The following is a 27035-nucleotide window of genomic DNA, read 5'->3' on the forward strand; positions in this document are numbered from 1 at the left end:
ATCAAGACCTCAAGCTAAAACGGTGCATGACGCGTTATGACAAACCGTACGACAGGCGCGAAACTTTGTCTAAAATCCGCTTACTCCGAGCACAAGCAAAAGCAAAAGCGGTTTGATTAATTGATATCAGCCAACGGTTGTGTTGCACCGATTGTACGTACCACCACCACTCACACCACGCAGCTTAGCAGTAATAAATGTGTATGTTTCACTTGTTGCTCGCGCGAGCCACACACCCGCCAAGACCGTTTTTGTTTTGCGTTCACTCTTGTTATGTGTCTGTAAAAACTACCCTTGTCAAGGAAATCGAATTCTCTTTTGATTAAGGGTATGACAAAAATTCATTAAAATTGATATAGTTGTAGATTAGCTTAGTACAGAAGCCATCTGTCTGATTGAGCCTGTCCGGGCGGGGGCCGCATTGCTTAGTACATTCGCGTACGTGCTCGACTAGCGTTAGTTAAGCTAAATGTGGGATTTTCGGTCTCAGAGACGACTCCATTGAAGAAAGAGTGAAAGAGAACTTGGCGTTGGTGAAGGTGGACTCCAATGACACAGAGAGAGACAGAGAGACACTGAGAGAGAAAGAGAACCGACATATGGCAGTTGGACAATCTATGCGCCGGCCGAGGATTTATCAGTTAAGCGAGACCGTACAGCGCGGTTCCACAAACGCCAAGAAAAGTCGCCCGAGTTTCGCCTTTACGCCCGAGTACGAGGCCGGGACCGAAAACTGCCATTTCCTAACAATGCTCGACGGTTTATTCTAACAATAACATTTCCCCCGGGGTGGCGCCGTTTCTGCCGTTAGTGTGCTAGTAAGCGGTCGGGTAAAGCGAGCTGTTTGTTGCGTCTAGGTTTGGTTCTGTGTAGAACGGTCGTTTAAGGGACAATAAAGCGTATGAAAGTGGGGAAATTTTCAACTAAAAGGAAGGGAAGAAAAGAGTAAAGAACATTTAAGAATAGAAACTGTCTATATTAACCATTTACAGTAGTACAGTCAAACGATTAGTATGAACCACGTGGTCTTGAGTTTAATGGAGACGCCTGGTCGCTCAATATATTAAACGAAAATACTTATTAAATTTAAAGTACTAGGTTATTATAATTAAAGCACATGCAATAGTTAAATCTCTTCAAAAAAAAAACCCCTCTCCCTTCACGTCTAATGTTGCATCAAATCACCTACCCCTCTAGCAATTAAAAGTGTCCACCAACCCGCGCATGGAGTATGTTCGCGATGCACGAAACGTGCCATCCGTCAAATTGTGGACGCTCAATTACAAACCATTTCTCAACGTCCACCGAAACTCTTCCGTGCAGTGTCGTCGGCCCAAAGGCCCGTTGTACCTGGTGCAGTGAAAATTGACATTTCCTTCCTGCCCAAGCGTTCGCATTCGCACACCTGGCGCCAGTCGATCCGGGCGAGCCGGGAACGGGACGGAGCATTGGAGCAAGTGAGCGGCAAGATGTTCTGCACCGACAGCAACTGCAACTGCTCTAGCAGCTTAATTAATGTCAGTCGAGTGCCATCTGTCAAGTGTCCTGCAGAGGGGGATTGAGTAGTGGAGAGTGCGGTGTGTGTGTGCGGTGAGCGCTGGCCTGGAGGAATAGTTGGAACATGGTGTTGGAATGACGCCGTACCACCTTCGCTGAAGTAAGAAAGTGGGTTTAGGGGTTTATGGGAAAGCTATATAAGTTTAAATTATTATTTCAAATATGCTGTTCAGCTACATTCAACGGTTTCAAGTTTGTGACATTATTAGACAATTAAATTATTTTTGATGATTTTTATTTTAACAATACCGACAGTAGTTTTGGTAACTCAAAAAGGCACTCTAACTCTCGGTACAACCCAACCCAAAGTCACGCAAAGCACCTGCTGCAACTGCGACGACACGATCTCGCTTCTTCATCCAGCTGTGACAATTATGCACGCCCAAAAGCCGACCGGGACTGGGACTTTAAATTTGTTTATTTTCTTTTACACCATTACACCGCGCTTCCCTTCACCGAAACATAAATCATCATGCCCACACCGCCCCCCCACACACTACAAGCCCCGGGACGGCAGTGACAGCGACGGCCCCGTACGGATGGCATAATTTCAACAAATATCAACCGCCAACCGGCACATTTAAGCAAACCAATCAACGAACGCACACAGTGTCACAGAGGGGCGCGCACGCGAAAACACACCTGTTGCTGCATAAATTGCGCCCCAAAAGAACGCATCGCATTAATGGGAGGCGAGAAGAGGAGGTTGCGTACAGTGCTGCCACGCGTTTGAAACTTTGATCGTGCGCGTGCTGGTAATCGATCTTTGGTGTAATCCAATCGGGGCAGTCCTAACAACACCTTCGTATTCGTAAACATCCTCATCACACCGATCAATCAACGCGCTTGAGATAATTTAATCACTCGCGTGTCCATTTTATTGATTTTGTAGTGGTGGAATCTATTGACTTTACGTTCTTTGAAAACGGCTCACTAATTTGTAGCGCCCATAAGGGAAAAGGATTTATCTAATCTGCTCCCATTTTAACAACACCACATCCTATAGATGGGGTTGACTTATCCCAGCTGGGGTGTCTATAAATCCATCGTTAATCTCCACGACGCTCCATCGCTTCTGTGAATCGGCAAGAGGCAACTCGGAGCCGTTTCTCATTTATGTTTATAAATACTAACTGCGTCTTCTCCCACTTCGTCTCCTTTGGGATCTGTCCGCATCAAATCATCTTCTCCGTCGGATTCCGTGGAAGGCGAAGAGGATAACCAGCCAACAATGTTGTCACCTGCTCCATATGTTTGTAGCACATTTTCACTCGATTTAATCCGCTCAAATCAGCGGGATAAGATTATTTTATTGATTTATCTCCACGAACACTACCTCTAAACGATTCAGGAATTCGCCGAGAGCGCAGGTGTTAATTAACTAATGTACGCTTGAACGCTTCTGTTTGCATCTTACATAAGAGAGCAAAGGAAATGAGCATAGGCCAACCCATCCTAACCCGTCTTGCTTACGTACATGGCGGGCGTGATTGCATGCGTACCGAGCGGTCCTGCAGTGCGGAAGTGATTCATCCGAGTGAAGGAGGTAAGCACTGTACGGCTGTACGCCCGTCCTATTTTTGCTTGACGCACTCAAAACAATCCATCACGAGGTTTCGAGGTTTCACTGGTCGTGTGACGTGTGACGAAACGTTACGCGTGCTAGCAACCGGAAGCGGGAGCGACGTTTGATGGACGTTAAAAGGAACCGATCGTCACACAACTGTTTGCTAGTAAGACGGGTAAATTGTGCTTACATTTTAAAACATTATGTAAAGTATAATATACTTTATTTACTTAAAAACATTCAAACTAAACAACCAAACAGATCAAAATCAAATAATAAACTGATCCGCTACTAAACAGCAAACGAATCGGAGCGTTCCTTCCCGTATAAGCGCCTAAATGTATGCCTTCCCGCAATCCACGGCGCACCTCCACTCAACCGTCGAACGCGCGCGCCTGTGTAATACGCTGTGGGCGGTGGCGGTGGCTAAAATTTGTGGCAAAAACATGCACAAAACGAGTTCATTTCATTCCAATTGTTTTGCGCATAGTTCCATTATTGCTAGGAATCAATTATCCTTTTTCCCCCATACAATAGCATTGCGAGCTATCGAAAATTGGCACACGGTGCAAAACGGTGGTGGTGGCGAATCACCCATCGCCGTTCCAAGAAACTTTTAGTGAAATTTTCTCTAACAACATTCATGGGAAAGCATTATTATTTTTTTTTTTTTTTTTTGTTGCGCAAACCGGCAAATTTGTGTTACATTTATGGATCGATACATCCGCACCGGTGTAGAAGTCAAGCCAAGCCCCGGTACCAGGAAGTGGTGGGAATCCATTTCCAGCATAAGCTCACCCCAACCTTTGCTTGGTGGTGCTGTGCGCCCTCGCGCTCTTACCTGTGCTTGTAGCTGATAGACTTTTATAATTATTCATCTGGGTATGCTTCTCGATAAGCTTCTTCATACAATTACTGTCATTTTGCTTACCGTTCCTTTCCAGCGATTGGGCTCCGCAGCACACCCGGAGCGGTTTGTTCCCGAGAATGAGGCCAATTATGGTGCGAGAAGCATTCATCATCCCATCCCTTTCTCTGCTTCGTGCAACAACTAAACCCGCAAAGTTGGAAAAGTTCCACTGCAATGGTGCACAGACACGAGCACAAACACACTTTCTGGGAACGGCGCGCAACACAGCGACCGTTTCCGGAACGGAGCAACTCTTAACATTATCCATCCCCCCCTCTCGAGGGTACTGCGGGCGTCCGCGCACAATCTTCGCAAGAATTGGTGTCCGATTAACAAGAACGAAGCCCCACCCGCCCATAATTGTACGGGAGGCGCCACGTATTTGAAATCGAATTTTCCACCAGAATGCGGCGAAGTAACAGCGTGTGTGTGATCGACGAAATGAAAAGGAAATACCGAATCATCATCTTCAACTTTAAATCTTTTCAGTTTTTATTTGCTCTCTGCTCTCTGCTGTCAGACAGAAGAATCGAATCTACCTAACCCCTAGATCTATGTGTAATCTTTTTACGCCAATAATGTTATTAATTGGTACGATAATAAAAATAGTATAATATATATAATATTGTGTTTTTTTTCTTTAATAATCTGGTAATTAGTAGTAATAGTAGTAGTACTGGTGGTAGTGATGATGGTGCTGCTTCTGCTGCCAGCAATGGCACCATAAGTGCAAAAGGACTGCACACTATCGTTATCACTACCACCTTGCCTAGATTTAACCTGTGTTACGTGTGTAATTATGCGCATTCCTGCTAAAATTTGATTGCTTTCCTTCATGTGCTCTCCATTCATCATACTGTACAAACGTTAAAGCCAACAACGAAAATTATCTACAATAATACCATAATTTAGACACGCTCTTCCGCTTCCGCTATCACACGCTTCTCACTCTCGCTCGCGCACACTCTCTCTTCCCTATCAACACCGAAAACAAAAGAACAAACGCACAGCACTACTGGTTTAAAGTTTGATTCAGACTCGTGTGTTTTAGACCATCATTGTTTAGTGGATCGTTTACTGCCCATTATGTTGTCATTATTTCCTTTCGCTACTATCGTTTTTGTTGTTTTTTTTTTTGTCAACATGAAAGGGCTATTCCTAATTAGATTTTTTCCTTCATTTTTTTCCTTTTCTAGCTGCTTTTGCACTTTGCATTTACCTGTTTGATTTTTGCATTTTTCTCTAACCTTCATTTCAGTGTATCCACAAAGTGTTTATATTTTTCCGCTGTATTTTCCTCCCCCCTCTCTGCGACTACTCTGCAAACTCTTCCGCGGCCAGAAATTGTGACCGGAAAGCAACAATTAAACATTAACTAAACTAAACTGCCAAAAAACACACACAATGTATCTACAATCTGCTAGGGAGTGCCTTACAAACGTAAACTAAATGTAACTAAATACGGTGAGCCTTTTTACCAGCGCTACCATCTTCTGTACAATTTGCCTCACACGACCCACAGTAACTGTGTGTGTGTGTTGATTCTGATTAGCTTATTTGTGTGTAAAATCTATTTGCAATAATTGCTAGTGTAATAAATACGCCTACCAGCTGGTATATCCTAGTGTTGGAGTGCTAGTAGCACGATCCTTAAAATCCAAGCTTCTAGAACTACTAAACAAACAAATACAATTTGCTCTAGGACAACACATAGAGAGAGTGGGGGAGTTGTTGGGTTGGTTGATTCGGTTGGATCGGTTGGATCGGTTTGGCTAAGAAGAATTAAGTGTTTACGCTTCCTAGCTCTGCTGCGCACACGTCGTGTGGGAGACTAATAAACGCACAATTACTATACTGAAATACTGATTCTGGTGGTTGTTTTAACACTATACGAGACGTTTCTTTGTCTCTCTCTCTCTCCTGCTCTCTTTTCTCTCTCTGTCTGATTATTATGAAGTGAATATTGTTGTTGTTTTCCTCTCATTACTACTCCTTCGCCCTAACAATGGGTGGGCAAAGTAGTGGAGAGAAGCAGTGGGACCGGGTGGAATGGAAGTGCAAATAATTTACTAACATAGTGCACAATTGAGAAAACTGCTCGAGTGTTTAAAGTATGTGTGTGTGTTTGTGTAAAGCTATCGGAAGGGATGTAAAACGAACACCGAAAAAACGGTGATTTGTGTATCATTCGACAGGATCCTCCCTTATTATCTCTCTCCACCTCTCTTCTATTAGCTATTGTGCCTCCCCAGGGAAATTTACTCCAAAAATGGGTGCACCACCTTTTTTTTTTGTAAATAAAAAATAGCCTAACAAACAAGCACACACAACCAAACATATAAAAACACATTACTAAATAGAAGCTACATAGGGGGGAAAGAAGGGGACACTACCACTCGCTACACTGTGGCCGGTGGCAGGACATTATCCTTTGCCGGCGCTTAAGGAACCGCTTTAGCACGTACATCCAGCGGGAGGATGAAGCGGACGAACAGGACGACGATACGCCGGCCGCCGGCTGCTGTGGCGCAAAGGAGCCACCCTGAAGGTGAAGCCGTTTGCGCCACCGATCGCCGAGCGTTGGTTTGACCATTTTACTGCACTGTCGCTTAGCGGCAGCCGGCCCACACGTGACGGGATGTAGCGCGTAGTAGTAAGGATGCACGTTGGCACCTTTCCACACCCAGCCGGGTAAGTATCGGCCAGTAGATTCGCCAGGAGGCACACGATTGGTGCCTACTTTTCTACTACGAATCACGATGCGGCCACCATCTTCACCATCGTCGTCTTCGTCGTCGTCATCATCATCATCGTCACCGTCCGGAACGTACAAGTCGTCTCCGTCCTCAACGTCATCGTCGAGCAGCTACGCGTTGGAGTAGAGATGCTCGTCCATGGGCCGGAAGCGGACCCGCTGCCGGTAGTGGTACTCCTTCAGGTAGGATTTGAGCGACTTCGGTAGCGTCAGCTCGTTGATGCCATCGTACGTCGTGTTGCTCACAATCACCGCCCGGCAGAGCTGCTGCAGGCTGAAGCTAAAGTTCCGGTTCAGCGGGAACGTTAGCATCGGCTCGAAAAACATCACACAGGACGGGTCCTTGTAGTGCTCCAGCAGCCCCGTCACCGTCGACGCCGTAAACACGCCCGGATCGCGAGAGTCAAAGCTAAACAAAGGGAAAGATAGAGCAAATGGTTCACAATTAATATCACCGCAACGCATTCTACCACTTCCCCACACAAACTTACCTAAACTTGTGATTAAACTGCTCTATCCGAGCGTGCAGCGAGCGGTTGTACTTGCGGAAGGAGACGGAAAACAGAAACTCCTCCTGGGCGGAGTCGCGCAACAGGAACGTACCCTCCGGTTTGCCCTCGAGCAGCCGCTCCGCCTCGTACCGGTCCATCTTGCCCCAGTAGAAGCTGCAGCTGGTAATCTTCTGCAGGTCCGGCACGAGACAGTGGATAAAGTCGACCTGCGAGTGGATGCGCAGCCGGCCGAACCCGGACCGGGCTACGCAAACGCCCGCCGCTGCCGCCGCCGCCGCATCCAGCGGCTGGATCAGCTTGTTCGCCATCAGCAGACCGCGCTGGACCAGGTCGCGCGAGTAGATGAACGCGATCGGATGGTTGGCGGCCGGCCCGGACGCAATCGTGCCGCCCGACATGAGCCGGCGCGGATGGAAGTTGGGCGGTGCGTCCACGCCTTCGCGGATTTCCAGCTCGCGCTGAATGCGCGCCCGCTCGTCACAGTCCTCCACCGAGAAGTCGTCGCTGCGGAAAGGAAAGCAAATAAGGGGGAAAACAGTTAAAACAGCAGTTTGGCATGCATGAATACTACTGAAACTAAATGGAAAGGAATCACACGCGCATCATAGACCATGATGCTCACTGAATGGTTGTGTGAGACGCAACAACCATCACACACACGAGCTAAGAGCCACCACCACCGAGAGGATAGTTTCCGATAATCGATTATCCTTCCGCTTTTAAAAACTAAAACACATCCTTCGCAGAACGTTACAGCTACCTCAAGTGCAGCTAATGTTCGTTCACACTTCATTAACCGTGCGCTGGGATGAAAATGGAAGCAATTACTGGAGGGCATATGGTACTAGCCTTCTGGATGTGCGCTAGATACGCACACAGCACGCACTTCCACTTCGATACGAATCGATTAAAATGAAATGTGTATGTGCGCTCAGGTGAGTTGAGCTACTTGAGAGCCTGCACTGGACCGATTTAGTGGAAAATGGCAGATTCTTAGAAGCGCCGCTAGCTCCCACCACCATACGGGGGTGTGGATACGATAACGTACCTGGTAAGATCAAACAGGACGGGCGAGTCCGCCAGCAGTATCACATCGTTCGCGGGCGGATGGCCTGCACCGAGCGGAAGCGTACCGAACAGTGCGGCCGGGCCTGCTGCAGCAGCGGCTGCCGCTCCGGGCGCTCCTGCCGCCACCGGCGGAGCATGGTGTGCGGGCTGGAAGAAGAACGTTGGATGATGGTCGGCCACCAGGGCAGCGGCCATCGCGTGATGATGATGATGGTGGTGGTGATTGTTGTTGCTGCTGCTGCTACTGCTGCCATTGTTGGGCAGCATCGGGATCGATTCTGGGCCGGCGAGCGATATCAGTGGCTGACCCGCCGATGTGCCGGCACTGCCCGCAGCACGCAGTGAGCTTAGCATATGGAGATTAAGCGGCACCAGTCCCGATCCTTGTATTGCTTCCTCGAGCCATTCGACGGATTCGTTCGGGCGGGGCGCTGCCACACCGGAAGGACCCGCGGCCGCAGCTGCGGCTGATGGTGGTACGGGCGAGGAGGGTGGCGGTGGCGATTCACTCACCTTCCGGTAGGCGGTACACACGCACGTATCGTCCTGTTTTGGGGGAGGGGGAGAGCAAGGAATCAGATAAGACGTTAGGAAAGTTCAAAGCCACACACGTGGCAGTTGTGTTCGCACGAAGCCGCCTCTCTTTTCTGAGACAAATCACGCCACACAAACGACAGACACCAACACACCACACACTCACCTTATCCGATTCACCTTTCAACAGTTTTGCCGAAGCGATCAGTGTGCTTCCGCGAAGCGATGGGCCTGCTACGCCCGCTAGAATACTGCCACTGCCACCGGGCGTTGCGTCCGAGGACATTGCTGTATTGGTAGACACCAAACTGCCACCGTTTGCTGCTTTGGTCGTCTGCTTGTGGGCCGCAGCTGCTGCCGTTCCCGTGTTCGATCCGCCACTGCCGCCACCGCCGCCGGATGACTTTAACGAGAAGGGCCAGTTGGACTTTTTCGCTTTGGCGCTAGGGGTTGCATTTTTCGCACCGTTGCGGTGCTGCTTCTGCCCGCTGCCCGGTATCCAGGAGATGCGGGAACGCTGCTGCTGTTGCTGCTGTTGCTCCGGAGAGTTGCAACCGTCCGCCGTCGGTGAGCAACAGCTTCCGGCGCGCGCGTTAGACGAGCGCGATCGACGGCCCGCGAAGGACAGTGAACCGAACAGGGTGGACGCGGTGGAAGACGCTGACTTCCGGCTATTGCCGGTGCTGGCGCAACACGACACCGAGGAAGCGCAAGGCGGTTGGTTTGCCGTCGCCTTCGACGCACTACCGACCGTGACCGTGGCTACTGGCGAACTGTCACTGGCCGTGTTTGCTGAACCCGCCGAGACCACGCTGGTCGGTGTTGTTGGTGCTGCTGCTGTCTGGTTCGAGGAATTGTCGTCCACCGTCGCTTCGCCGGGCCGTTGCTCCGCATCCTTCGCAGAGCTGCCGTTGTTGTTGCTGGTTGCCGCCACCGTAGAGCCACCGACGGTAGCAGCAGATGGAGATGCCACCGCAGATGATCCTGCTGTGAAAGGAACGGAGAGAGAGAGCAGAAGAGAGAGAGAGCAGAAGAGAGAGATTATTAGATGCATGGCAACAGAGGGAGAGAGAGAGAGATGGAAGGCTAAATATAGAGATATTTAAGAGAGTGAGAATACATCCAACGGCGGCGAGAGAACAGGACGAAACACGCAAATTCCACACGCACACAAACCGTTCCAGCGTGCTAGAGAGAGATGACTGAATGCGAGAGCGGGAGCGATGGTGCGAGAGCGAAACTGATTCGTCGGGAGTCTTATATTAACTTGGCAAGCACTTCCAGGAAGCATTTCCCTTCGTTCGGTGCGTTCAAGCAAACAGCTCTCTCTAAGCCTTCGCTTATATCCCCCGGAACAAAAACTCATCACACGCTTCTCGCTCCGGCAGATCCCTTCTTCTTGCTGCCTGTCGGCCACCGATAGCTTTGTGTCTTGCCCGTGTCCTTGCCCCATCCCGCCGGGACATCAGAAAAAGGGAAGGTAAAAAACAAAGGATTGCAGGACACGATGTTCGGCCCCTATCAGCTGGAGATGCCGAGAAGGATAACAAACCCAGCAGAAGAAGAAGCACACGTGAGATCGACGTTGTCCGACATTGGGAAGGAGGGTTGTGTTACACATCTCATTTAGTCATGTGTCAAAGCGTCCAGACGACCAACAGAATTCTTTGGAAGAGGTTTACAGACAGTAGCTTCAACCCAATTTAAGAAAAAAGGGTACACGATGAATAACAATGTTCCATTAAAACGTATTCCCAAAACCCCAGGTGAGACCCCGTTGTGTTTCACATTACGTATGTAAAAAAAGGGAAATTTTCTACAAAATTTCCAACCCGCACACACTCCTCTCTTGTGCGTTCCTGCATAGTATGATCGCGCGCCCAGCCGACTTTTTGGAAATCGTTTTGCTCCGCTGCGCAAACAATGTCGCCACGTTCGGGCATCGTCTCTAAACGAAGAAATCCTTTTTGCAGTACAGCCGTGGGAAAACCGGCCACTTCCTGCAGGAAGGCATTGAGTTCGAAAATATGCCTTTTCTTAGAATTGGAAACAAAAAAAAAACAGCGAGCAGCTATGGGCGCGCACAAATTAAACCCGCAACACAATCAACCAACTGCTCCATGTTGGTCCTCACACAAAAGCGCGCCCGCGTACGCGCCAAAATGCAAATCTCGTTCCGCAATTTTGTCTTTCGAAAGCTGCCCTTCGAACCACGGAGAATAATAGAGTACACAACAAAAAAAAACTAAATTAACCACAACAAAGACCGAGAGCAGCGGCAATGGTGGCAGCGCAGACGGAAGTACTTTTCCGAAACACATTCCGGGAAGGTAAGTCCATTGTAACTTTTAGGAATAAAGCAATTCGAGCTAACAAAACCGAGCGATGTAAAAATTTAGTTAGCAAACCTTTTCGCAAATGGAAAGGTTCTAAAACTTTCCTTCCACCCCTGCCACGGGGACCACACCATTCCCAGGGACTCTGGAATGGTGGAACCTAAATCCGAACAGGAAGAGTAGGCACAGGAATCCATTTGCGAATCGGTTAACCGCATGCCCGGGCGGGACCGATAACATGTCCAAACAAGGCCACAGGCACAAGAAGCATTCGAATAAACATAAATCCCACGGCAGCGGGGGCAGTTAGAGGACCCTGCTAACGTCACCGACCGAAAATCCAATTCCAATAACCGTATCTCGTGTACTTCTCGGGGGTTTATCTACGTGGAATCCACACAAACCACGCAAAAACTCGAAAGGGTACAACACGATGTCTTCTGCTGCTGTCACTCATTCAACCACATACAAACACACCCACACACACACACGCTTACACGTTAAACAGCGTGCGTGTACACAAAATAAAAGGATAAACCATACAGCCAGCAGCAGCAGTTCACAAACCGAACAGAGAATACGGGGAAATAAAACTAATCTGCCGGCAAACAATTGCCACGAAACGATCTCCTCCTTTTCCTCGTATTGGGAAGTCGCTTTGGCTCTATCTGTGTCTCTCTTTCGTCCAATTTGATGATAGAGACAGAAGATAACAAGGATACTGCTCTTTATGTGGACTTCTTCTTGCCTGTGTCCAGTGTGCGCTCTGGCCTTTCCGGCATCACATCGAAGCGATTCTTCGTGTTCAGGACCTGGACGTTCCCCATCCTTCACTATCATTCGTACCACAGTATAGACATTGCACTTCTTACACACAGTTTACCAAAGCACAAAATTCAATTTACCTAGAATGGACGACAAGCGTACGCGTACGCGCGTGTGTGTGCGTCTGAGTCTTCTGAGTGGACTATTCCATCGCCTACTAAAGATCCCAATCCTTCGTTAGCATGTTCCTTATTTGCATGTTTACAGCGGCTCCTGTCATCCCGTGCCTGCTCCGATGCCGGGGGAATGGTAGCCGTCACTGGGGATAATTCATCTGTCCCTTCATTAGAAGGTGTCCTTGCAGAGGTTGAATTCTCGTCATCGTCATCATCAGACTCCTAACAACCATGGCCTTCTTCCAATGCGAGGATTTACCAGGTTTCCTTCCGTGAAAGGGATTTCAATGTAAACACACCATCATCACCAGCAGCGTGTCGTGTCCTCCCTTCTCCACGCTGGGTATACACAATCAACGAAGCCGTTCCCCACCATTTCAGCCCTGGTTAACTGATGGTCCCTTTTGATCCAGCTCAGATGTCCAAGTGCACGGGCAAGGACACGCAAGGATTTTGGATTTTGAACACCCACACCATTGGCCAAAAATGTCATCCTTCCGTGAAGTGCACGCGGCATAAATTTACATCAAAAAGCGCCGGGCTACGCAGAAATGCTAAGGGTCATTCTCACCACACATACCTTTGCACCAACCAAGCACATACACACACACCCCGCAGGGCAACTGATTCACAGCTGCGTCCTCGTCTTCTCCTCGTCCTTCTCTTCACACCATTTCGCTTCAAAAAGGGAAAATCGAACACCGAGAAACACGTTACAACAAGTAGAGCACGAGCAGGAATAGTTCCTTGCAGGAGAGAGGAGGAGCTCGATGACGTAGCCTGATGCCTGCTTCGATGCCGCGCACGACAAACTTTCGCAGGCTTATCTTGCACACCAGGCTGTGGGTTGTGGATGGGCAGCTGCAAACATATGCATATGTTCCCGTTTGTCGCGAGCTAATGCCCGCGAGACTCCCCCGTGTAATCTCCGCGAATCTTCGCTTCTAGGTCTTCTTAATGGACGATGTGTACGTACAACTCCCGCTCTGCCAACGCTTGATGTCATGCCGTTGTGCTCCAGTTGTGCTCGAATTGAACCTCAAACTAGGTCTTCTCGATGTCTCTGCAACCCTACTTCTTACTACCCCGTATGTACGGTGCCCTCAAACTCCCGGATCTGAAGATGACATCAAGCATTTCATTCTCGTACAGTCGGCCCTCACTTCTCTTGCACCCTCTCATCCATCCCACAGAACGCATTCAATGTGTGCACAAAGTGTGTGCTGGAAATCATTGCCCCCTGGCGAAGGGGCAAGGGCGCTTTCAGGGTGGGCCCGCAAACACACACACAGATCATTATGCCAGCATGCCCGGCAAAATTGGAAACAAATGCGATAATGCGAACGGCGAGACAAATTATGGCACCGTACGCCCGCCCGCCAGTAAGGTTACGACCGAGGCGAGCGATTGTGCACGAAGGGGCACTTATTTTTTAATTTAATTGTCTCCTGAACTTCGTCGCATGCGCCTGCGGTTACGATGGCAAGAGTTTAAAGGTTGCGGATTACGCGGAGCGAAGGCGAGATAAGTGAATTTATGGTCCTACCGAAAAAAGAAAATGGGTGGAGGACCGTATGGAAGACGACAGAGACCAGTCCTGGAGGGATGTCGCACAATTGGAGGTTTTTGGATGAGATTAATCAAAAGCTGTAAACCGTATAACATATTACAAAGTAGCAGAGTCAGCAATCAATATTCAAGATGTAACAGGAACGCTTGATTTATGTTGTTGCTACTCAGCGCATCGTTGTACATTGTGGTTGTTGTTGTGGTTTTGGTATTCCAAACATCCGGAACAGATCCGGACATCAAAACTCTCCCTTTCACGACTGCTTACGTCAATAGGTTTTTTGTTTAGGACCTTGCTGAGGAATTTGTCACATCAAGGTTAGTCGCTGCGGGACTAATACACGAACAAATCACAACACAACTAACGAAAATATTATACGCGAAAGCGACTGTTAAGACATCAGATAGCTATCCAAAACAAGTTCCAAATATCCAGCTTCAATCCACAGCTGTGAACACGTCGTTTTGTTTTACGCTCAACAAGCTCCAAGCCACCTCCAACGAAGGCGACAAAGAAACATTAATCTATTTAAGGCAACAAAATAATGACACCACCAACATCGAATTCCGCACATCTGGGGAGTTGGAGAGCAGACTCTTTCAAGCGTCACAGAGAGACGTGCCATAGTCCACCAAGCTCGTAACACCGAACCAGCGAAATTAGCAGCTTTTCAAACCGTAGGCCATTAAGAAACGCTTTAGAAAGAAGGTAGAAACAAGGAAACAAACGCTTGAAAGCACATCGTTATCAACAAAGCAGATGATGTCTTGCAAAGTCAAAACGTAACGACCCGTCCCGGACTCTTCCGAAGATGTAACGCAATTAAAACGCTCAATTTCTCAACCAGCTGTATCATTTAACTCGAAGTGACCTCTCTAGACAGTGTCTTCTCTTCCAGAAAGTGTCACCAGCAGCAGCCGACAGTTTCGAATCAATTCACTTGCACAGGCAACTATTGCACTGCGTGCGAAACGATCACTTTATAGCAATCACGGCGGCCCGAGAATCCGGAGTGGTTGTTTGCATTACACCGAAGCGAAAGTAAACAAACTTAGTTCGTGATGTACCCATCACGGGGGGTTCTTCCAAGCGGACGCCTCTTTACACGTTCATTCAAATCCTCTTCTACGAACGCTAACTCATTCTCATTTCACCTTGCAACGTGCAACGGCCCAGCCGCCCCGTCGGCAACAGCGTAAATCAAACAGATTTGTAAACTAAAGCAATCGCTTTCAGCGAAACAGTGGGCCGCCCACCACACACCTTGCACATCCCCCCTTTTGTTCAGCTCTCTGAGGTCGTAGGCTGCTTTAAATCAATGCCATACACATATTTTGACAGAGCGTTCCGAGGATCGGGGAGAATAGCGCAGCAAGATGGAAGAAAATGGCGCGATAGCGTACAAAATTAAGATGAAAAGAACTGCTTCTTTCACGGAAACTAATGCTTTTCCTTTTGATGCTCCGGTGAGAACCGAGCATAAAACCATCACGAATTCTGGTCTCACTGACTCAGGGCACAACAAGGAAGTGCTGTGTCAGTAGTTCCAGGCAATTGTGAACTGAGCAAAGTAACAACAGAACAATGTTTGAAATCCGACGAACTTCAAACCAACAAAATTCGATAAACTTTGCCAGCCAATTGCTGTTTTAAAGACCCCTGGATGGGGTATCGTGCTTCCATTACAAGAACTTCTAGTGCGATTTATCTAAAGAAATATTATGGTAAGATGACTCACATTCTCCCTGTTCGGTTGGCATAACAAGGAGCAATTCTACTCTAAAACCAAACATCAGTGGGGGGTGTGGGATCACATTCAACAGAGGAGAGTTTTCCGGTCGCAACTCCTTCCACGAATACCTAACACGACGCAAGAAAGATGGTCGGATCTTCTAAAACTATTCCAATTAGGCACAACTTTTAGCTACTACAAGCGGTACATAATCCATTTCTGGGAATAGGTTTGCTAAGGTTGGCGCTGCGCTGATTTACAGGAATATCGACATCACCTGCAAACCTCTGACTAATTCTTGCACACTCATGTGCCTTCTTGGGCTGCCCTAAATACAGGGATGCGTGCCATATTATGCGGGCTTTAAATGCGAGGGCCCAACAATATCATGAATCATCAAGCACCTTGGTTGTGTCATGAAATCCTACGGGAAGGTAAGTTCCACACTTCAACAGAAACGCTAAATACCCAATGACTCACTTACGCTAACCCTGTTGGTATGTTGACTGTGCGTAATCGAGTCTTTTAATACTTCCCCCGCTCCGCTATGAATAATATCGCAGATTAGAGTGAAAGTGTACTTAACTCCAACAAACTCCAACAACTAAGTCAGTGACATCGCCATCATCGGAGGGGACCGACCCGGCCCGTATTACTCGCGAAACATTCCAGCAACAATTAAATGCGCCAAAACGTTCCCACCATTCAATTCTCAACACCAATTAAGATGACCAATAATCCCGCCGTCTTGGCCACATGTGGTCTGTGGAGACGAAACCGGAGATGACGCCCTCGGAAATAGAGCTCCACACTGAGCTACCCCCCAGACGAAGACGAAAGCGAATGGAATTAGAACCCGTTTGTGGTGAGATCAACCCTGGGTTCCTTGTTTGTTTTTTTTCGTAACATTCAGCTGACTCGACTCCGAGTGCGCTGTTCTAGTTCTTTAACACGCGAGACACCCAAAACTCCCTCCGAGAGGAAAAGTTTAATAGCAATTGATACGGGCCCGCTTAATAAAGCCATCGTAAATAAGGCTATGTCGGATAATTGGCTTAATAACAGAAGGGCAAATGTCATCCAATGTAATCAATGATTACATCATTGGCTGGAGTGTTCTTGATAAGATACCGTAACAGAGCGAAATGATCAATTACCAACGCAATATCGATGGGGTTTTTTGCATCATCACTATTCTGTCGAAATGCTGTACGAACCTGTTGGGGATGATGATGTTGATTGACAGTCCTGGAAGGGCCAGAACATCTTGAGGAATCGTTTATGCGCCATCGCGCATCGGAGACTACTTTTGCGCACTTGTCTGTATACAATGTCTCGATATTCTTCAACAACTTCTTCACAAATTAAACACAAAACTCGCTCAACACACTGGCTGTAAAGCCGGCACAGCACACGCGACCCGATCGTAGATTGGGTACTCTTCCAAAGCGCAACTGTCACCCTGCACCGCCGTAGAAGAACTGCATTAATTCGGCGAGCAATCTACACTGATATTGTACCGCACACCACACGCAAACAACGAATCGCGAGACGTTGGTGTGCGGCCACAGCGTGGTGACGCATGCTGAGAGAACGAACCAAGAACACAACCCCGGGGGAGGTAGGTTTGCCCTCATCATCCGAAACCTATCCCAACCTCTCTCTCTCTTTCTCTCTCTCTCCCCAGGCACCGCTCATCAAAAGGGATGATCCGAACCTGATCGTGCACGCTCGGGAGTCGTCCGCGGACGTGCCGCACCAGTAGTCGATTCGTATTAGGCGTCACACACCACACACGCGGCCAATAAAGAGACAGAGAGAGAAGATGAAGCATCAACAAAAAAACGGCACCGAAACTCTCATACAACCTCTTCCCTCCCTCCTTGGGGCGCGAATCGCTGAATCGTAAAATCGCGCCCCTTTCTTCCCCGACACAGAATCACAACACGACCCCCCGCGTGTGTGTTACCCCCGCCTGGAAGAAATGAGAGTCTCGGCGTTGGAGATGCGCGTTTGATTCGACGCTGACAGACACTTGCGGGTTTGTCTCTTGCGCCCTCTCTCTCTCTCTCTCTCTCTGTATGTCACTCGGTACGTCCAGAATAACAGACGCAGCAGGGACGCAACGGAGGTTAGGTAGGTTTATCAGCATTTGGGGTACCGCCGTCATCACCGCCACAAGATCAGCAGTCCCCTGCCAAGATTCGGGGTGTCCCGCAGATGTGCGCACTTGCCGCGACCCAAGCCGCACGCGCATAACGAATTCCATTCATTTGCAGCAGGCGACGAAAGTCAAGAGCCGTGCGCATGAGCACGTACGATCCTGTTCTGATTCCGAAAAGTCGACCTACAGAGAGAGAGAAGGAGAGACCTTTGCGCAGCTGCACTTTGTTTACATTACACCACGATGGGTCCCCGCCGTCCAATCTATCGTCTTGCACACGGGGCTCAATCTGTCGCTCAAGCCGCTTACGGTTCGGCGAATGGCGAAACTGTTAATACTGTTGCCCCGTCTCAGATTCCAATAAACATAAATTTATAAACAACAGCGAACAAGCGGACCCGTCCTCTAATACACAATAACTTCCGCTCTAATCTAATTCGCGCTAATGGCAAGCGGCGAACAGGAACGAACAGGCATATAGGGCGCATGGACACAGACCCTCCTTCGCCTCCTTCCCAAGCGATTGCTAATCTCTCACGCGATTATTACCGCGCTGGGAGCGGTATCCTTATCGCACCGGGCAGAAAACCCAATCGTGCTGTGTGCTAAAACTTCTTCCTCGGTGCTGCTCTGCCCCGTTTCCCTCCGAAACGGAAGTTCACAGAAGTCGCCTTCCTGACTACTCTTGCCCTCCTTTCCTCCAGAGGATCAGATGATGACATCTTCCCACCCGATGGCCGAGAAATGATGCAATAATGGAGCCAAGTTAGCAAGAATTGCACACCCGTGAAGTTGGCGACTATTTGGCAATACCGCCGAACATTCTGGACCGTAACGGTGTCTGACATTTTGCGAACGACACACGGACAGGACGTCAACATTCCAGTGACCTGCTCCTTATACAGGGGTTGGAGTGGGCCGAGGAAGGGAGGAAGGGGAGGTGGAAACATCCCAAACCTAACCAAGACTTCCGAACAATTATTCTTGCGGTGGAACCGCATACTGCAAAAAGAAACGAGATGACATTGAAACATGATCGGAATCGCAATTTTCTGTACGATAACGGTAACGTATGTTCCGAATTTCTGAGGAAAAACAGAAAACACCCCAATTCCCTGGAAAGCATGGACGTGCTAATTTAAGTTTTGACGACACCTCGCATAGTGTACCTGTGCGGTAGTTCCTGATTGATTGGGTTTCCCCGTCAATTACAATTTCGACCTGATACAGGTGTCACTTTACTATCTTTCAACTTCTACTTTTTTTAACTGACTCATGCTGTAAGCTGATGTTATCGCACGTGGTTTTCCTTCTCGAAATAGAATTATTGTGTAATTGGGAACTTGCACAGGGGTTGAAAACAACCTCGCACAGTCTATTTAAATCCCCAAAAAGAAAACCTAATACTGGTGAGTTGTCGGAAGATCTCCCATAACTCAACGTTTATACAAACATTAAAACATTTGCCAACCAAACAGAACACGCATAACAGCGTTGTGTGTACAGAGAGCAAGAGAGAGAGAGAGAGAGAGAGAGAGAAAGAGAAAACAATGCTCCACACCGTAGTCACTACTTTCTTATCTATTCCTACTATACTACGGGGCTTATCGCATTCCAACACTGCGTAGACCCACACTCCACATTACTCACTATTATCGGCACGACAAATAATGATAAACACGTTTCCTGTCCGGCACCAGCTAGCAAACAAAGAAGAAGAAGAAGAAGACATATCGTTGTGCCTACGACCGGCGGGCAGAGAATCCCCATCATAGTAGCTCCCTAGATTCATTCATAAAAACTTTGCTCAACTCTCGCCAAGTGAATGAAAGATCCCCCCGCTGTAACACAGTATGGAAATACACACACGGCGAAGAAGTGGGGGAGAAAACACACTTCTAACGCTCACAAGACGCACTTCACCGAAGGAGAGAGAGTGGGGGTAGCCCGGTCCGAAACGCCGCTCATCAAGCGAGATTCCTTAAGTGGGCGGAAGAACGGTGATAAGAAAGTGAAAAAGTAGTACACACACACACTTATGAGCGCAACACAACATACACTTTAGGTAAACGGAGCGAAACGGAAACGATTTAAGCAATTGTGGCATGATTTTTTGAGAACGGACAACTGAAGAACACACGCACCGAGCGGTGACTTTCTCTCAAACATTCTGTCCCCTTTGCAATGACATCTTCTGGGTGACGACGGGGATGCTGGTGCTGGAGAGTACACAGTGCTCTTTGGGATGGTTTGTGATGGAGGGAGGCGGGGGATTAATTTATGAGTTTCTTCCCCCCCACCCAATTATCATATTGAACGGTTTAATTCAATCAGATGGACGATTTTCTTTACTTCCCATAACGAAATTGTTGTGTTCGACACGCTTTAACTAACAACTTGTAGGAGCAGGGAGGGTTGTAGGAACGTTCCCAAGAGCAGTCAATTTACTGTAGACTATTGGGAACAAAAGTAGAACGCGGGATTTATTTCTCTAAAGTGGAGAGACAACAATTCAATTCAAGAATCTACGAATTCGCTTCACAGAGTGCCAAGACAACTGTGCGTCAGATAAGCGGAGTAATCCTGCAATAGCAAAGATTGTGTTGGCAATGCTCGAAAAAGACGCTGCACGAAAACATCAATTCCTTGAAGTATCGCTCAGCAAGTCGTTTCCCTTCGATTAAAAGCAATGGGAATGATCCAAATAATGTGTTATTGTGAAACCCACCCCGCTCTTGTCAAATGAGGCTGCGAAACGACGAACGCTGTAGGTCACCTTCTGAGCGATTGCTCTTACTATTCTAGTTGTTAGAACATGGATTTAGCTCACCAGTACTTCTGCAGTTACGAAGATGTTAAAACATATTTTTACTATTGAATTTAGTACCCAATTCGCACAATTCAGCATCAATTAACAATTCAGCGAAAATAAAAACCTAACAAACTTATTTACATTCCTAATTATAATCCCTTCAACAACCCATTACCTAATCCAACGCACCGCAAACTTTATCCCCAGGCTTTAAGGGAGGAATTTAAAATCCGACACCTTGCAATTATTCCCGGTACTGTCTCCTTGACCTTATTGGCCAGCAATGCAAACCCCACCCGACACCGAATGTGACAGCAACACAACAAACACATATTGCACCGTTAGTCGCGGTGACGATAAAGAAGCAAACACCCGTTAGCTATGCGGAGCAGGAATTGAAAGCCGAAACCCACCCCGCTATCCAGGGACTCATGTACGGGAACTGGACGTAACAAGCAACAGCAAGAACAAACATATGGAACATGCCCGAAGTGGAAAGAGGGATAGCAAAGAACCCAACAAAGGGCGTGTGTAACATCAGGTGACGCGAAATAAGGGGAGAATGTGGAGTATTTGTACCCGTGTTGCTGATAGCGCAACACCTTCCTGGAATTGACTCACATTGCTGGCCAGTTCCGGGGAAGACCTGAGGCGACACCGCAAACCCACGCAGCAACTCACCCGCCAACGGGAGACACCTTCGGAGGATTCCCATTTTAGGTCCAAGTGAAGGTGGAGATGGCCCGCTTACACACTTCCAGGAACTTCTCCACATCCCATCAGCGAGTGCCACACGAGCGGAGAGAACCCGAGTGCCAAGCGTGAAGGATCGTTTCAACCGTCTGAAACTCCCCCGACATGGGAAAAATATCACTTTCGCCCCCGAGCACCTATCGAAATGTTGGTCCGCAGAGTTCGACGAACAGAACAGACGTCAATTTCATTCTCCGGCGGAGATCGTTGGGTAAGATGCCACCGACAAGCCCATCATAACAAAATGTGTTAAGCCGCGTGGAAAAACAGTTTCACCGGAACAGCTTGAGATAAGCAAAAACCCGCGCACCCTGACTGTGGTGTGTCAAAAGAGAGAGAGAGCACGTTGGTGGAGATCTTAATAACAGGAACAGAGATGCGTCATTCTACATCACGCGCTGGAACCTTCGATTCACCAACAAGCGCCTCACAACTTGGGAGAATTTTGCAAACCTGCCCCACATGCTTTGTACCTTCTTCCCAGTGCTCCGCTGTTCCAAGAAACGGTAGTAATCGCCCGGGCTCCCACCTCTGTGTGTCATCTTGCCTTCATCGCTCCGGTATCGCGGTGAGAAAGCAGGTTGGGAAGTATTAATAATGCAGCTGGAAAATCAAACAACACACACCTCTCACCATCCACAGAGCAGTCACCTCCCCCCTGGGGAACCCGTTGGCTACCCGAACAGATGATTCAGACAGCAAACACTTCACACTACTGAACGCGGTGCTGGTGGATATAACGCGCTCGAGAGAGCGTTCTTTCGCTTTATTCCCCCTTTTTCTTGTGAACTACTTACATCCTGCCCACCCACTTACACAGCCCAAAACTCCCCGCTCTTGGGCGGGCAAAAACAAACACAGATGATATTGCCATTCGCGTGAAACATTGCAGCTATTCCGAGCGCAAGGCTATCAAACGGTTTAGCGGATGGAGCGGAGCGCTCTTAGGTGAAAAAACAACTTCGCTCTTCTCTTTCCACAAACAACACACCATTGAGGTAACCTAATGGAGGGAAAATGTCACAGCATCCCTTCTAGTTGCATGGACGGGGAATTTTCTCGTCGACCAAGATGGAGCCTTGCATCACTGTGATGGCATCACAACGCGTTCAATCGCAAGAGCTTTTCCCCGAACGCTCTGCTCCGTTGCAGCATTGCACTGCACACCCGGTTGGAATAGAGGGGAAGAAGAAAAACACATCCACATCCAGCGGAGCACCGAAATACGAAGAACACCGCCCGCGGAGATTCGCCGGAAACGCTTGGGATGGAAAATTTCTTTGCCAGGCTGCACTGAAGATCAAAGACAATGTGTGTAGCGCGATTCACCCCACGAGACGAGACCACTGCCGTCGTCGGTAGTAGTGGAAGCAAAACGCTGGAACCTGACGGCGTAATTGAATTCACAATTTTTGCCGCTCCCAGAACACAATCAGAGCGTGAGCGAGCACTTCCGGAAAATTTTCAACGCCATTCGCGTGCCTACACACACACACACACATACAATCTCATAAAAAGCTTTGTCCGGCTGCGCCCTCATCCCTGGTGCGATGAAAAAAGATACTACAACATGCCATCATCATCCATCATCATCCAGCTCTTTGCATACTCCGTGTCCAGGATGCGCTGGAAACGTTTGCCCGAAGGAGAACGAAATGTTTTATGAATATCCACCGTTGTTTTCGCTTCCAACACACCGAGAGATCAGCTCAAGCGATACAAAGATGATAAACAAACATCGTAGATGCACGAAGCGAGAGGTAGGAAAGAAAGGTGTAATATTGCTGATATTTGCTGTTGCCTTGAATCGCTCTTAACTATTAACGAGACATGGCGGCGCTCTCACTTCAAAGGCTGTTCTGTGAGAACCGACCCGAACCGTTCTGTGGGGGGTCGGTCGTTAGTTATATCCTTGTTTACCTTCGCTGTCAGTGTTTCTGCGAATGGCCAACGCTCTTCCTGGATGGAAAACCAGTGCGCGCAGGGATTGTGAAAATTCCATACCCGCGGAAATCCAAAAACATTGGAGATAGACGGAACGGTTTCTGATTGGAGGACGGCGGCAGTGGATTAGTAGCGGGAAAAAGCAATTTGCTCTTCCAATAAATTTGCATCCTCTATTCTCGGTATAGCTCTCTCGCAAGCTGAATCTTTTGTTACGTAGAAATATAAAGCTCGTTAAAAAGTTTAATCCCACCAACAGTAATTGACATCCTGAAGCTTTTTTGACCCAAATAGTTATTCTCAGGGATATCTCACTCAACCTTCAACGCATAATGTTCACACGAATTTGCACTCTAAATCTAGATGCCTATTGCTATGAGCGATCGTAGGCAATATAAGGCAAAACACAACGACGACCAGAGCCCGGTTCTACATTCCTGATGCAGATCTAACCCGCCAATGGTGTTGCATTGCACTGACAACTTCAACGGCCCCCCTTACAAGAACCCATAAATGGTCGCACGAGACCAGAAACCTGTATCGGACGCACGCTCCTGCTGCGCTTTGCCGTGAGAAGTACCGAAGAGAGCGCGCGCTCGCGTAAGTCACTCTTAAAAGGCGCACATGCCCATTACAAAATAGCTTCCCACGATCCCAGGGGCTCCCACCACCCAACCTACCTCCAGTGCTGTCCGACAGCTCGGTTGAAATCTGATCATTCGAATGGGAGGGTGAAGTCACCGTCGACGATTCTGGCACATTTTCGCCACCGCTCGCTGCTGCTGCTACTGCAGTTACCATCGCCGCCGGTTGGTTCGTTGTGTTGAGTATCTTCTCCTCCACCTCGCCGGCATTGCCATTGTACACGGCGGCCGCCGTTCCGTTCGTGGTGGATGGACCACCGCCAACGGCACCGGTATGTTGCAGCCCACCGACCGACGCATTCGCGGCCATTGCCATCGCGCAGCAGGTCGGACATTCGCCAACACTGTACGGATGTTCGCCGGACGCTTCCGTCACGTTGTTGTTGCTGGTGCGCTGTCCGCTCGCAGTGCTGCCGCTGCTGCTGCTACTACTACTGTCCAGCTTTAGCCCCTCGAGCTTGTCCTTCAGATCGATATCGATGTCCATAAACAGTGGAGCAACGGGTGTCGTCGTTCCCACCGTAGCAGAAGAAGATCCACCGAGCGGGAGTGGCGCGGCGTTGCTGTCGTGCGGGCGAACCAGCGCCCCACTGGCAGCACCGACCATGCCGGCGGCAGCGATCCACTGCGGTTGCTGCTGCCTCCAGTCGACTGTGGTGTTGTTAGCTACCGCCGCCACCGCATCGATCGGCAAGTCGGAGGGGATTCCAACTCCCGCAGCAGGAAGATGATGATGCAGATGGTGCAGATGCATCAGATGATGATGGTGGTGCAGATGGTGATGGTGATGGTGGTGATGGTGCAGGTGCCGCAACCGATGCAACAAATGGCTGATGGTGGCAGGGTCGTGACCTCCGATCATGAACGAGAGTCCTGCTGCTGGCGTTGCTGACGGGACACTTGGGCTGGTGTTGGCGGGCAGATTGGAAGACATTGTGGGCAATGTCGGTGCTACTGCTGATGTCGTTCCCTGTGGCTGCTCGTTATTGTTCAACCGATTGTCGATCGTTTCGGCGGCGGCGGTTACTCCGTTGGAACTACAACTACATCTCACCGTCACTGTGTCGGTGGCGGCGGCTGTTTCTGTTTCAGTCGTGCTAAAATTACCATTCTCAACGCAGGCACAGCAGTCTCGCCGCGAAAGTGAACTGCCGTCTGTCGCTGTAACGTCTCTCGCTGCTCTGTCAACACCTTCTTCACTCGTTGTCGTCGGGCTTTCGGCCGTTGGTGTGACATCCTCCACCATCTCCGTACTGGTGCTACCGCCGCCGGCATTCGGTTCCATTTTCAGCATGCAAATCGTAATGGTAACGGAGCTTTTCGTACTGTCCTCCTCCTCCTGCTGCTCCTGCTTCGGCGTATTGCACTCTGCAGCAAGTCCCACGCGTTCCGCGTCACGTTTAGCTACGCTCAGCGCCGACTCACTCGCGACATCGGGCACAACCACAACAACAACCGCACCACCGCCGTTCACCGGGCGCCCCGCCGTCCGCTGGTCAGGTGCTGCGACCACTACTGCCGATTCCGAGCTGTCACACGGTTCCTTTCGCCGTTGATTCGCCTTCTGTTGCTGCTTCCGTTGCTTCTGGTGCTGCTGCTGCTCTCGCTGGAGGCGGCTGTGTTTGCCCCCCATGGAGTGTCCGATCCGATCGTTCGACTACGACTGGCGATGTCTACGGCAAGCTACCCGCGCTACTATCGTACGCACTCGGCATGGCAGACGGAGGCGTGTGCGTGCGTGCTCGGCGCTTCTTTAGCTCGCGAGCGCGCGCGTTTCTATTTTTCCCGCTTGCCCTTCGCTCCGCGGCGCTGGCTGTAGTCTGCTGCTACTGCGCAGTCGCACTTTCTACGCACTACGCAGGAAGGGGGTTGTTGTGTTAGTGGCGATGTTTCCTATGCGGCGTGCGGTAAATTCAACCAGAAAAGTAGCGCACCTCCCGTTTCCTTCTTGTCTGGGGAGGTTTGGTGCGGCAATGTTTGGTTCCTGGAAGAGATTAAAAACGTTTATTAGATTTCGTTCGAAACTCATTTGCGTGCGTGGGAGAGGAAGGACACGGTGCGCTTGCCCGTTATCGTCGTGATTGCGTGGCCTGTGTGGACACAGTCCGAGGAGGCGGTGGCAGAAGTTCAAGGTCAACGAAATAAAAATCACCGAATCATTAAGTTTAGAGGTTCCTTTTCTGAGCGAATAATTGTAAACATTCTTGGAAGTGAATCAAATGCTCAAACACGGTAAAGCCTAAAACGAATTTCTGAGATAATTCGATACTAAATCAAATACCCAACAGCAATCTAGGGCGACCTTTAATATGCTTATCGTTATCTTAGAAACGAAAAAGACGCCACCGTCCATTTATCCTTGGCCAACTACAACGCCGCGCGACCCTGGACGGTTTTGTTTTGACTCTCCTAGAACACACAAGCGAGCGCGCCAAGGTTTATTACAAAAAAACACCACAACAGAATAACCCAATTTGGAAGGTTTCGGGTGTAGCATATTTAGAATTCGACCGATTCAGAATATGAAGAAGCTAGGCTGCGAGAGGCACTTTTCAATAATTCAACAAGGCACGCACAACCGCGGCACAACTTCTGAAGAGTGCTCTGGTCCTTGGATGCGCTGTGGTCAAGATTTGTGATGTAAAGTAGGATGACAAATTAAATACAGTTGTACCTTGAAGGTGTACTTCACATTTGAGTGAGGGGACCTGGACCTAAAGCCAAAAGAAATCTCCCGAAAGGAGGCTGAACTGGCGCCTGGTCGGTCTCCCAGACACTGCCAGGTTATTTCGTATGCTCGCGTTCTAGAGTCTCCATCACAACAACACCCACCCCAAACCTAACCTAACCTACTTTCAGGGAGGGCGTGCGTACGTGATGATGACGACGTTGTGCTTTACACCGGCAAAAGGAGGTCAGTTCGAAGGGACCGTTTAGGGTGTGTGTGTGTGTGTGTTTGTATGAGTTTTATATATCGATCGATAATGGAGCATAATGGAAAACCTAATCTGTGTCCACATGTGCACACGGGCACTCGCCGTACTGCACTGCACCAAAGGCAGCCATTTATCACACAAAATCGTTTAACGGTCTGGGTCTGGGCTAGTGATGGGAATCAGTTTCTGGAATCGATTCTGGCAAAGCTCTGGTTCCGGAGAATTTACTCCGCAATCAGGATTCGTTTCAGAATCGAAATAGGGTCCTGAATCGAAATCGCCTTCTGAATTCGAAATCGG

General features: G+C 48.9%; 1 protein-coding gene and 1 long non-coding RNA gene across 5 annotated transcripts in view; one reads left to right on the forward strand and one right to left on the reverse strand.

The window, feature by feature from the left end:
- Positions 1 to 816: 816 nt before the first annotated feature.
- On the forward strand, positions 817 to 4652 carry LOC120900016. Its single transcript, XR_005739133.1, has 2 exons — positions 817 to 1657; positions 4069 to 4652. It is a non-coding gene; the product is annotated as an uncharacterized LOC120900016 (long non-coding RNA).
- Positions 4653 to 5145: 493 nt separating this feature from the next.
- LOC120900014 (protein bunched, class 2/F/G isoform-like) overlaps positions 5146 to 27035 on the reverse strand; it is a 41303-nt gene continuing 19413 nt past the window's right edge. For 3 of the 4 annotated variants that reach the window (XM_040306485.1, XM_040306487.1, XM_040306486.1), the window contains exons 3-7: positions 23836 to 25783; positions 9070 to 9890; positions 8350 to 8915; positions 7281 to 7805; positions 5146 to 7198 (exon numbers count right to left, since the gene is read on the reverse strand). In XM_040306485.1, the coding sequence (XP_040162419.1) occupies positions 6901 to 7198; positions 7281 to 7805; positions 8350 to 8915; positions 9070 to 9890; positions 23836 to 25432 (3807 nt within the window). In that variant the 5' untranslated portion in view covers positions 25433 to 25783 and the 3' untranslated portion in view covers positions 5146 to 6900. The remainder of the gene's footprint in view (positions 7199 to 7280; positions 7806 to 8349; positions 8916 to 9069; positions 9891 to 23835; positions 25784 to 27035) is intronic. The other variant, XM_040306488.1, reaches the window with a different exon arrangement.

Source organism: Anopheles arabiensis, chromosome 3 (genome assembly GCF_016920715.1).
Source record: "Anopheles arabiensis isolate DONGOLA chromosome 3, AaraD3, whole genome shotgun sequence".
In the NCBI taxonomy this organism is placed as follows: domain Eukaryota; kingdom Metazoa; phylum Arthropoda; class Insecta; order Diptera; family Culicidae; genus Anopheles; species Anopheles arabiensis.